This window comes from Mustela putorius, unplaced genomic scaffold (genome assembly GCF_011764305.1).
Source record: "Mustela putorius furo isolate JIRA1106 unplaced genomic scaffold, ASM1176430v1.1 tig00000095_pilon_pilon_pilon, whole genome shotgun sequence".
In the NCBI taxonomy this organism is placed as follows: Eukaryota; Metazoa; Chordata; class Mammalia; order Carnivora; family Mustelidae; genus Mustela; species Mustela putorius.
The window spans coordinates 25,284,090-25,297,280 of NW_025421280.1; the positions used below are offsets into that span (position 1 = coordinate 25,284,090).

Below are 13,191 nucleotides of genomic sequence, written 5' to 3' on the forward strand. Positions count from 1 at the left end.
AAAAATTCTATGATCCTAGAATTCTTGTAACTCCATGCTTTTCATTTTGAAAAGCACTGCTCTCAAGTGTTCAGTCTTAACGTCAGTTAGTCCTTTCAATCGCGTGAAGCAGTCCTCTACAATGTTCACATAATCCACATGCATACGAGAAGCTTGTAGAGGCAACTCTCAAGCTGGTCCCTGACTCAAATTACCAAGTAAAGAAATCAACAGATTTTTTTAACCAACTCAAATATTTCTTAACACCCTTTTCTATCTAGTTCTCAAACACAACATTTTAAGGTGAGGGAGATGGTTTTGTTAATAGTGACGGGGACAAAATTACTGAGTCAAATCGGAAATGAAAAGCTTCCTCAAAACCTTCTAAGATTACTTGTCAGAAGCATCTTCTACTTGGGTTCTTTCCGTAATTCTCATTAAGGAGTATTTTCAGAAATTAGAGTGAGACTGGTGTGGGGGGTCGGGGCGCAAGGAGGGAAGGAGGGAAGGACAGGAGGGGGGCCAGGGGCCAGGTGGGGTGGGAGACCTTTATGAAGTAATTTCCAAGATACATGAAATTTAAAAAAAACAAAAACAAAAAAAAAAAAAAAACAGAAAAAACCAAGGTGCAAGAAAATGTGCTCAGTATAGAACCAATGTCTACAAAAGGGGGAGGAGAACACACAACTGTAACAGCATAAAATAATGATCTGGGGGCGCCTGGGTGGCGCAGTGGGTTAAGCCTCTGCCTTCTGCTCAGGTCTTGATCTCAGGGTCATGGGATTGAGCCCAGCATTGGATTCTTTGCTCAGCAGGGAGCCTGCTTTCCACACCCCCCTCCGCCCTGCCCTAGGCCTGCCTCTCTGCCTACTTGTGATGTCTCTGTCAAATAAATAAAATCTTAAAAAAAAATAATAATGATCTGAAAGGATAAGAAGCAGTAAGATGCAGCAGATGGCCTCAAAGCCAAGAAGTATTTGTATTGCATATCTGTTTACATTTCTTGATACCTGAACTACGTGAATGCATTACCTATTCAAAAATTTAACGAAGACTATATCTTCAACCAAGAAAGTCTAGTTATGAAGGAGTCGCTAATTCCAATTCTGGTTCTGTAATTTTGGGCCAGGTCACTTACTAAATGCCTTTCTTTTGCTTTATTACCTATAATAAGGGAATAACCTTTAAAACTTCGTGGCCCGAAATGTCTACCGCTGATCTAATGGCCCACAGGATTTTATTCCGATACACCCTGGCTTACAAAAAAAGAAAAACAAAAGACAGAAAGAAAAGAAAATGGGACGAGTTAGGAAAAACTTCTTTTCATAAAGCCAGTAATTTTTAATGCAGATTTTAAAAAGCCTGGTTTAAGTCAATTAGCGTGCTGCTAGTACAAATCCTAGGGAATAAATGCTCGAAACGTCAATCTTTACAGTTGAAGGCATAAAGTCAAATGTCTAGCTTTATGCATACAAAGAAACCAAGAGTAATAAAAGAAAATACTTTCTGGTGTGAGTTTAGGCTGCTGAAACTACACTGAGTTCAACTAGCTTTCAGACATCCAGCGAACCACATGAGTAATTCCTCTTAAAGCAATAAGAAGCAACCTATGGGTCTCATTAACATTTGCCATACTAACTACAGTAGCTGCAGTCAAGCACAGAAAACCTACCTAATTATTATAATGAAGCAGGAGATAATACTTAGTGAGGCTATCAAATGATAATGGGAACAAATGAAATACAAAAGGTTATAGTCATGTCACCGTATGACAAAACATTAATTAGTGACAGATAAAACCCAGTACTGAATCACGCTCACAATATCAATCTCACCTCTTACGTAATAGCGCACACCGGCTCTGAAACAACTCCTCCTTGAGATGAGAATCCAGTCAAAGTATTTTCCATTAATAGAACACGAGTGCATAGTAATAACTTAGCTAGGTTAAGAAAAATATTAACATTTATAGAAATCATAGGTATTGTTTCCAGAGGACATCTGAACCTATTTACCCTGGAAAGAACAACATTGTCTTTAAGAGAAAAATGAACCAAGAATGTACAATCTTTTTGGGTTCTTCAGGAATGTTCGCAAGCCTTTACTACTGTAATATTCAACTGTGAAGTCTGGTCAAGTCAGTAGTCCTATAATGATATATAGACAGTATGTTCAAGGGGTTGATTATATTGTTTGTATTTTGAAAATATGATTTCTTTTCCCTGCTATCCTCAACCACTTTCTAAAAGTAAATTATCTACAACACCAAAAGACCCTGCTTAGAATGAAAAACATAAAGTAGTTCTGCCTTCAAATAAGAAATGGAAAAGGGCAGGGTGCTAGGCTACTGCAATTAAAGAAACCACAGAAATATATGTATAACTACAAATACAAATCAGTGATAACAGTTGGTATACATATGAAGATTTACAGATCCAACTGTGATTTAAGGATTATCCAGAAACAAATTCTGACTCTACCTTTTCCTTGAAACAGGAAAAGCGAAACCGAGTAAGAAAAAAACAGTATCTCCCCCCAAAGCTTTTCTTAATCTAAAACTACCTCCCTAGCAACTGGTAAAGGGTACCCGCTGTCCACCTGCTTGCTACCACTCAGCAACGCACAAGGCAAACCCTCAGGGCCCCGCCTCTCTACCTCTGTGCCAGAATGAAGGGCTGCAGAAAGCCTCTGGAGATGACAGGTCTCTTAAAACTATGTTATTAGGAAGTATAATAGAAAATAATACACAATGTATCTAAATATTTGCAAAAAGAGTCATATCTAGGGAACTACTGCTTCCCATTGTGGGGAGAGAGATGGCTTGATTAGGAAGGCAATGCCTCTTACTAAACTATATACTCAGAATTGGTTAAAATGACGTGTTTCCATTAAATATTGTCTGATCATAACAAACATCACCGAACCCGCTCAGGCATCCACCCCACACACCCCCGGCAGCTCTGAAACACCGAGCGTGGGTACCTCTCCGTATCCAGTCCACGGGCAGACCGCTAGCCACTTGGTTCACCACTCCCTCGCTGCTGCTGAGCAATCTGCTGGCTAGACTGGACAGTTTACTTTTTTTTACCTAAAAGGGATCATATTGTGTATGTTTTTGGCTTGCCCTTGCTCAGCAACACGTGCCTAGGGCTCCCTTACTGCTGGGGCTGGATTCTATTCCACTGGGTGAAGACGGGCTATGCTAGTCTGGCCAGCCGACTGTCCAGGTTGTCTCCAGTTTCTGCTAGCAGAAAAGTGCTGCAAACAAACATTCTGGGGAAGGGGCTCTAAGGAGCTAGGACTCTAGGTCATGGAGCAGATTCATCATCTGATTTTATTAGGAAATGCCAAACTCTTCTAAGAATTACTCTGACTTTTCATCTTTACCCCTTGATAATGTAAGGGGAAAGACACTTTTCTTTCACGGTCTCGAAGGCCTTACCTTTCCTGCTTTCTCATTTGTTTGGGTTTGCCCTCATCTTATCTTTTACATGTAACACTTTTTCTTAACACAACTGGAATCATCCATTATAGAGCATAACAGCACAGTAAATTAAGTATCTATGACCCACCCCCTTCAACTTCAGAACAGTACCAAAATGCTGATCTGTTAACTTCTACATCCTGTCCAAGTGCCTTCTTGCCCAGAAGCAGCAACTATTCTCAAGAGACCATACTCCTGCCTTTTTAATTTCACCACAGGCAACCATGACTTAAAAACACGTGGCTTGCTTAGACTTGAGTTTATAAAAACAGCACCATGTTCTTGACCAACTTCAGCCCTTGTCTATTTCCACCAGTAAGTTCCTAAGATTCATGCTTGGCGAGCACGAGCCAGTAGGCCACTCCTCCCCGGTGCCGTGTGCCATGTGCAAGCACCACACCACGAGAGCCCTCACTCTCCTCGGAGAGAACTCGTGGTGCTGGTTCCATCCAACAGTGGTGCTATGAACACTCTTGCAAACACCCATCATATGGACATATTGGGTATGCAAGGGGAAGTTCTGGTAAATTCACAAGAGAATGCCAAATCGTTCTTCAAAGTGATGGTCCTGACGGACACCAGCAATGTGAATTTCCAATGAGTCACCCTTCTCCTTGACCTGGGACCATCAGACTTAACGATGACTCATCCTGAACTCCCAATTCACTTTTCTTTAAAACCCACAGCACTAGAGAAGAATCTAAGGCTGTATTTATTCATTCATTTACCCACTACCAATTTTGGGTCAGGGCACAAAGATGAGTAAGGTATGAGCCTGCCCTTAGAGAACTAAGGATAGCACAGAAGGTGAGTGACTGCTTTATGAATCATTTCCTTAGATTACAAGAGAAATACATACACGCTTTAAAGAATCCAGAAAGCATGGAAGGAACAAGAAGAAAATAAAAACCACAGAGCAGCCCAGCACCATGACAGAACAGAAACACCTCCGGTCTGGATCAGTGAGCTCCGCCCAGGGCCACACACTCCCACTTGGATGCCCCTGCCATACCTTCTCAGCCTCCAACACTCCTCCCTCCTCCCACTCACCCAGCTGACACAGTTTCCTGGTCCTCTGCGGAAATAAAAGCCATCCCCCTGTTCTCCCACCACAGCTCTCTACCAACTGGCGTCCACATCCACCTGTCCGCTTCCCTTCCCGGTGCTGGAGGACCTGTGCACCTGTCACACACCACGAGGACATCACTCCAGCACGTGACTGTGCTCTCCCCTTCTGCGAAACCTTCTCATCTGTCATATCCGCCATTTGGGGAGGCAAGTCAGGGGAGCACGTACATAATCTCCCTCTCGAATGTTCACACTGAACCAGCCAGCACCCGATCAGCTGATTATCCCGAGCCTGCAGTCTCCGTTTGCTTCGCTCACCTGGGTGGCTCCCCTCTTCCTCGCTGCCCTTCGCTGGGTCACCCTCATTTCTCCTGTCCTTCCAGCTCACTCGCGCCAGCACTCCCCAACCTCCACCACCCCCGTCCTCACTGAGGTCTGCAGTGTGTGGCTTCAGCAATTCTTTACCGTCTAGAACTCCCTCAGGCCATCTTCTTTCTCCAGGCCTTTGCTTTTCTCTAGATGCTTTCCTTCCTCTGATGAACTCATCAGCCTCATGGCTTTAACGCCATCTGTGCCCAGACGACTCTCAAATTTATGTCTGCACCGTGACCTTCCCTTGTAAACTCCCGCCCCATTACTCCACCTTCTTCTGTGACATCTCGACTTGGAAGCTAGAGCATCTCAAGGTCAGCGTGTCCCGATGGAACTCTGGGTACTCTGGTCTCACCCCCACCTCCAGACGCTTCCACACATCGATGGCTGGCTGGCCGGCTTCCTTACACGTACTCTGGCCAGAAACCTTAGATTCGTACTAAACCCTCTTCTTCCATAGCCCATGTACAATTTTTCAGAAAATTCTGTAAGCTCTACCTTCAAGACAGATCTAGAGCCTGATCATTTCCACCACCATCCCTGCTACCATCCTGGCCCCAGGCCTGCACTACAGCAACTGCCTCTAGCTAGCCTGGTACCCTCCCACGCTCGCCTCTGGCCCGCTCTCCACACCGCTGTCACAGTGAGCCTGTCCTATCATGCCGATGTCCACTCGGATCACCGTTACAGCTCACACAGAGCCTGCAGGGCCCTGGATGCCCCAGACCTGGCTCCTTCCCTGAGCTGGATCCCTCCTGTCCATCCATAGTCGTCGCCTAGGTATGGCCCTGCCTCGAGGTTGCTGTTCCTGCCCAGCTGTCTGTATGTACTTCAAACACTGAAACTGTGTGACCCAGAAACTTATTAAAGCATTAGATTAAAGGTAAATAAAGGGGCACCTGAGGGGCTCAGTGGGTTAAGCCTCTGTGTTCAGCTCGGGTCATGGGACCTTCGGCTGGGATCAAGCTCCGCATCAGGCTTTCTGCTCAGCAGGGAGCCTGCTTCTCCCCCCCTCTCTCTGCCTGTCTCTCTGCCTAGTTGTGATCTCTCTCTCTGTCAAATAAATAACATCTTGAAAAAAAAAAGTTCATTTAAAAAATGGAAGGGGGTATCATTTATAACCAATATTCTAAAATTTTAAGGTAATGGGTTTGATTTTGTTATCAAGAGCAATTTCTGTTCATTCTAAAACACTCTCCTCATCCGAATGGGATTGTTCCTAAATCGGCCTCGTACTAATACAGAAGTGAGGACAGGTAGACAACTGGAGAGGATACAGCCGTGCAACACTGGAAGCGCGAACCGATGGACCTGAAATGAAGAGAGACAGGGCGCTGAGGAGAACACGTGCTCTTCGAATGAAAAGAATCACTGCATGAAACATACTTACACTATGTAACAATATGCCGGTGTTATGGAGATAATATACAAATAAGGTATGAAACTCATGGGTAACTTCTTTAAAAACGTCTCTCACATACTCTTGTCTTTCCAATTAAAACACGATTTGAGCATGTGATACAATCATTTAGACTGAAGTGTGCAGGTTCTGGAACACTAATCAAACTGCATGAAGCCGCCAGACCTCTACCTCCCTCCCTGTCAGTCTTTGCCTATAGCACCTTCACTGCTCTGGGGAAAAGAGATACCCGTGCTAAGGTTTACAACTCAAACTACTTTTCCAAAAGAAGCAAAATAAAAGAAAAGAAATAAAGACACTAGGCAAATCTATGAACCTAGGTGTGGTGTGTTATACTTCCTGGCTGGGCCTCCCGTTCCCCATCATCTGTACCAACGAAGGACAGAGGAAGATGGCATCCGTGCATGTCTCTCTCGGGTGACTGAAGACAAATGCAGAGTTCCGCATTTGCCCAGGGACCTCGTGGGGCCCCTCATTTCTCCACTACTGACCCACCAGGACCCCTTCTCTCTTACTCACAGAAAGCAATGTTCTTTTATGTAAGAATTTCTTCTTTTTAAGGCTTCTATGGGAGATCAGCTTAAAATCATTGGGCTTCTTCAAACCAGAACAATGCGAGGAGGCAGACCTATCAAAGCTCCTAAGTTATAAACTGAGTTATAACCAAAATCCCTGGTGATTAGGCAGCCATTTTACATGTGTAGCCAATTAGAACTTGGACTGAAACAGAGAAGCAGGTTTTATTAGGGTCCATTACCTCTGGCTGGGCAGAAAGTTCTCTTAGAAGATGACCATTCCACACAAACCGCTGATCTGCCTGAGAAGGAAGATATAAAATTAATCAAGTAGCATCTGCCAACCTGAGTTTCTACAAAACGAAAACTTCACAATCAGAGTCTCTACCTGGCGGCTACAGGCAGGTCTTCCCCTCAAACCCACCCCTCCTCGGGGTGTCCTGTCCCACTGGCTCAGGCAGAAACCTAGGAGTCCTCTGGGGTCGGTCTTTCTCTTATCTGTAGTCAACTGCCAAGTCCTACATCTCTTTCCAAATCCGCCCCCTCTCCTACATCCCTGCTCCCACAGGCCTGGCTAGCACTTGATCTGCCCTAACTACTGTGGGCAGCTGCCCCTCCTCCCCCACTCCTGTCTCGGCCTCGCCCCTCCCACCCACCCCTCCACATGCTGCCGGCAGAAGCTCTCCAACACGACCCGTCTCCTGTCTGCTGGGGAGTCTTTTTTTTTTTTTTTTTAATTTTTACTCATTTTATTTCACAGACAAAGATCACAAGTAGGCAGAGAGGCAGGCAGAGAGAGAGGAGGAAGCAGGCTCCCTGCTGAGCAGAGAGCCCGATGCGGGGCTCGATCCCAGGACCCTGGGATCATGACCTGAGCTGAAGGCAGAGGCTTTAACCCACTGAGCCACCCAGGCGCCCCCTGCTGGTGAGTCTTCACGGGCTCGCTGTCACCTACAGAACAGCCCTCTAACAGGGCCTAACCCTCGCTGGCCTCTGGCAGCGCCTCCAGGAACCACCTGCCTGTATCCCTGGCCGCTCTTTCACACTATAAATACAGGAGAAGTTCTCTCAACAACACGGGAGGTTGACCAACTCTCTGTTCTCTTTACAAAACACACCTATAGACTGCCACTCTGCCACCCCCCCCAAGTCCCAGGAGAGGCCACAACCGGGCTCGCGGCCCACTTCGCCGCTCAGGTGTGCGCTCGCCATCGCAGGCCGCCAGCTGCACTTGGTAGCCATCACGACATAACCAAGCTCAGGGTCGTACACATCAGTGAGACAGGACTTAAAAACAAACGACTTTTTTTTGGAGAGCTGAATGATAACAGAACTTAAAGCAATTAAAGGCAAGCTGCTGAATCAATACAGCTGTTGGAGCCGCAGGAGGAGGGACAGCTCTGGAAGGTCCGAGAAACGGTCAGAATCTACAGGATTCTGCCAACAGACCGCTCTGTGGGTGTCCAAACCTCTACCGGTTCAAACTGGAGAAGTGAAAGGGATGTACTTTCCACAGAGATCAAGGAAGCCAAAACAAAGAAAAGCTTACAATTAGTCCTTAACCAAAAAATCGACCAGTTGGTGTCGAATTTTATGTTTTTAGTCGGACAAAATGTCTAAGATATGTATGGTTCATCTGTCACCTTCCTACATGAACTCTGACTCTTGAGAAGCTGACAAATTCCCTTCCCAGCGTGCAGGACGCCTGTCTCAGTTTTGCATCGCACTGCCACCGCCTCCCCCTGGAACCCTCCCTCTCCCACTGCCCCCTAACCACGATGGCCCATTCAGAACAGCCTTCGGTCTCCATTCACAATCACCCTCCTTTGTAAAGTCATCCCCAGCTCCCCCCAGACCGAGTGAGACCCAAGTTTCCCTTGGGATCCCACTCCATTTTGGCATAGGCCTCATCGCAGCGATGGTCCCTTATTCTGTGACTGCCCAGACTTCTGCTTCCCCAGGAGGCCACAGGCTCCCACAAGGGACCACCCTTTCTGTTCCGTGTCCCCACTGGCTAGTGTAGCGACTGGTACACAGCAGGCATCTGAGAGACGTCTCGTAAACAAATGGAGAACAAAGCATAGCAACTGCTTTTAAAAGCAACCGTCTCTGCAGTTAAAAGACAAATTGCTTGATTGCTTAGCTTACATCTAAATTTACGTCCAAGCCTACATATAATTTTCCTAGATTAGAGTACAAAATCTTAAAAGAGCCAGTCAACAAAAATATTGATTTGGGGTGGACCATATGAAATTATCATTTTTACTGGTCGAAAATGGTCAGTGACTGGCAATTTCATAGGGGCCAGCCTAACAAGTAACAGACAGCAACCTTTACAATTCGGTCTGACCCCTAAACACATCTAAAGTCTGTTACTAAAATATCCAGGCAGCAATCATCCAGGTTCCTGAACAGCAGGGACTTTAGGATAATACCATTTGAGGACCTAGTTTTAAAGATACGCTCATATTTAAAAAGAAGGCGGGCAGGGCAAAATAACAACCAAAAAACCCACCTTAAATCACTATTTTTCAAGTTCTTATATTAGTAAATTCTTACTTTTCTAGTTATAAAAACCACTGCAGAAAGAATATCACCTAGAGGCATGTTAATTTTATAAGGACAAATATGTTGTTAACACTAGTAACTCAGGAAACTACCGGCATGTCTGTTGAGCCTCTACTTCTCAATTCTTGTACCACTGGTTCTCAGTCCTGTCTGGGCCACACAGACCGATTCTGGGATCCTGAATTTGCAATTGTGATGGGTACTGAAAACACAGTGTGTTTTCAACCCCACACGTGAGTCTGACATAGCCAGGATTGCGAAAAAGCGGTAAATATTTTTATGGATGACATAGAGCTATATCCCTTAAAAAAAAAAAAAGAAAAAAGAAAAGAAAAGCAAAATAAGGAAAAATAAAGATGAAGCTTACCCTTTCCAAAAGACTCATTTCTTGGAATTCCGGACTAGTGTTAGACAGCCGCTGCAAAGTATGGGTCAAATCGTACGTCGTTGAGAAGTAAAACCCATCCACATTCAGGACGTGGTTTATCATGGCTAGGAAAGTTTTATTATCTTGTAACTGTTAACAAAGGGGAAGAAAACATCAGTGTGTCTCAGACTCGAAACGGACTCTGTCCTCATCTGTGAGCCCACCGGCCCTGTTAAATGCCACTGGCACAGGTGAGACAGGAGAACGCTCACCATCTCCCCAGAACCTAGGCCAGCTCCTGCCCACCGAGGAGGTTCAGTGGACAGCATGTGGGTATTATTATATTAACTGATGGGCTGCATCCCCTGCCCTTTAGGGGCAAAACTTAACTTTAACTTCTAATGGGCAGAAGTTACTTTAACAGAACATCACGGCCTTAGGTGATGACCTTCCACATGTCTGACCCTTTAGAGACTCTCTTTCATCCTCACAACAAACCCTGCAGTTTAGTGTAATTACTCTCATCTGACAAGTGAAAAATATAAAGTCATGAGAGGCCCAATAACACAGCGAGTAAATAACAAGGGAGTAATATGATCCCCATTCCTAAGAAATTTTACTGGGCTAGATGGGAATTAAATTCTTTTTTTTTTAAATGCAAAGATTAGGGGCGCCTGGGTGGCTCAGTCATTAAGCCTCCGCCTTTGGCTCAGGTCATGATCTTAGGATCCTGGGATCAAGCCCCACATCAGGCTCCCTGCTCAGCGGGAAGCCTGCTTCTTCCTCTCCCACTCCCCCGCTTGTGTTCCCTCTCGCTGTCCAATAAATAAATAAAATGAAATAAAATGCAAGGATTAAAGAAAAAAGTCCAGTAAAATAATACTTAGTTTTATTTTCTGATAATCACTTTAGCTGAATACTGGGACATTTATTTTTATCCTTACTTTAAGAAATAATTGATAATGTCTGGTAATGTTTAATGATTAACATGTTAATTTACCTGTTACAAATCTATATATTACAAAATTTTTAATTCAGGCTCAGATAATATATAATGTCTGATATATATACATATATTTTTTTAGTATATATATATATATATATATTTTTTTTTTTTTTTTTTTTAAAGAACAAAAGGTACCAGCAAAGCACATGCAGTGGGCAATGTTAAAATAAGTTGCACAGCTGACAAGCAAGTACAGCAATCAAGAAAAAACGGTTCAGGTAAATATTACTGAGCTATTAAATAAATACAACCATTTTTATTGCCTTAAACACCATGTGTTATAGGGGTGAACATATTGATCTGTGGAGTATCTTTTCTATACCCTGTCATACACCTTTCTTTTCTTTTTTCTTTTAAAGATGTATTTATTTATTTAAGAGAGAAAGAGAGAGAAGAAGAGAGAGAGAAAGAAAGAGGGCTCTCTGCTGAGCACGGAGCCCAGTGCTGGGCCCAATCCCAGGACCCTGAGATCATAACCTGAGCCAAAACCAAGAGTTCGGCTGCTCACAGAGGTACCCAGGTGCCCCTAATTGTCTTCTCTTACCCTGACACCTCATCCTTGGCACTCTCCAGGTCATGGAATAGCCCGAAGAGTCCCCTTCCTGGGAAGTCTATCGCAGGCATCACTTCCTCTGGGACATCTTCAAGTCTCTCATCACAACCACGTCATTACGAATGTTGAGAAGTTCACCTTCACTAAGACCCCGGGCTGCAGACCGAGAGCCTCGTGAAGGGCAAGCACAGGCATTCCCAGGGTCAGCCATGGCTTCTCTACCCAACCCAGGTTCAACCCCAACTTCCCTCCTAGAGCTGCTGCTTTTTTGTTCCTTTGCATTCCAGCTTGCTGCGCCAGTGCTTGATGTCACGTACCATGGTAACTGAAATTTAAACCGCTTTGTTGGGGGACTGCATTCCCTAACACCTGAAGTAGGGTAACTAACTGAAAGACGCACGTACACGATTCGTGCTAAAGGGGTGCCGCTGGGACATCCACACACACGCTGCTGTCCCCATGCAGCAAACGCAAAGAAAATTCTTTCTCTGGACAAGGTGGGAATGAGAGGGGGTCAGCAGAACTTCAAAGGCATCTCACATTTTCTTTCTGTGCGAAAAGGATATGAGGTTAATTCTGGTTGCTGGCTATAGGCGCTTTTTCTGTTTGTCCTTTTCTCTACATATGAAATTTCAAAACTCAAGAATCTGAGTCAGTTTTTAAAAACAAACAAACCAACAACAGTAAGATACAGAAAGGACTTTTAGAAAGTATGTGTGTAGAGGAACCCTGCTTGTTGGACTGTTGAAATCCTTGGGCTTAAAAGAAATCCATCCGGTGTTCCTTGTCCCACTGCCCCCAGCGTCTTGACGACGTCAGCTTTTGCAACGAGCAAGTGATTTCGGTTCTTACCTGAATATCAGTTAAGTGCAACATCGTCTTCTTATAAGAAAGGATGTCAAAATCTGTTGCTTTCCAGATGACATGATTGAAAAATTCCCCTATTTTTGTCTTTTTGGTAATAACGATTAGATAGTTACCTGCAAAAAACACACACAACATGACTAGAAAGGAGGCGACTCGAAGGCCAATAGTGGCACTCTACACAGTTAAGAGGCCAACAGTCAGACCGCACAGGGCCGCACAGATGAAAGGCCTATGACTTTTTTTTTTTTTTTTTTAAGGAAATCTTAGGATTTGTGAATAGAAAGAATAGGGCATTATTTAGAAGAGATCCTACTGAAAACTCAAATCTTTTCTCAAAAAAAATAAAAGTAAAAGCAGTGATCTTACCAGATGGGAGAGTAAAGTCAGAAAACGCTTCTTTCCCTCTCTGGCATATAGGCCTCTGCTAATGCGTTTCCTAGCGTGTAGCTTAAAGCATCATGTGTCATGAGATCTGACCACTCCCGGAGAGGGGTTAATGTCCTGTCTACACCACCCCTATGGCCTCTGTGTCATTATAAATGGCAGAGAAATGTGCTGGGGTGATATCACTATCTGGTCCTTGCAGGATCACGAAGATGAACAGTCCAGAATTAAGAAGGCATCACAGCACCAGGAATAATACCCTAAAAATGATCCTGACCACTGCTTCCTCCCACAAATAAAACAGGGTAAGCCTTTACCACTAACTTAATTCTTAAGCTCCATTCAAGGCTCTTCGCACAAGTGTCCTTCCAGGAAGTCTTCCTGTGAACACCTCTCTCCTGGAACTTGTCACATCGTACTACAATGATTTACTACCTAAAAACATCTCTCACTAGACTGTAAACTGCAGGGGGAAAAAAAAAAGGGCCTGGCATCTTCTATAACTTAGCATCTAGCACACTGCCTGGTAGTACAGGAATTTTTTTTTAAGTTCAATGAAATGAAATTTAGGTAAACAAAATCTCCTTCTTAATAACTCAGAACCAGGT

The 13,191-nt window shown here is 44.3% G+C and overlaps 1 protein-coding gene across 2 annotated transcripts in view; it reads right to left on the reverse strand.

The window, feature by feature from the left end:
• SACM1L (SAC1 like phosphatidylinositide phosphatase) overlaps positions 1-13,191 on the reverse strand; it is a 60,713-nt gene that overhangs the window by 24,995 nt on the left and 22,527 nt on the right. Inside the window, exons 4-8 of one of the 2 annotated variants that reach the window (XM_045080885.1) lie at positions 12,185-12,312; positions 9,774-9,923; positions 7,081-7,140; positions 6,181-6,214; positions 1,815-1,916 (exon numbers count right to left, since the gene is read on the reverse strand). In XM_045080885.1, coding sequence (XP_044936820.1) covers positions 1,815-1,916; positions 6,181-6,214; positions 7,081-7,140; positions 9,774-9,923; positions 12,185-12,312 — 474 coding nt within the window. The remainder of the gene's footprint in view (positions 1-1,814; positions 1,917-6,180; positions 6,215-7,080; positions 7,141-9,773; positions 9,924-12,184; positions 12,313-13,191) is intronic. The other variant, XM_045080893.1, reaches the window with a different exon arrangement.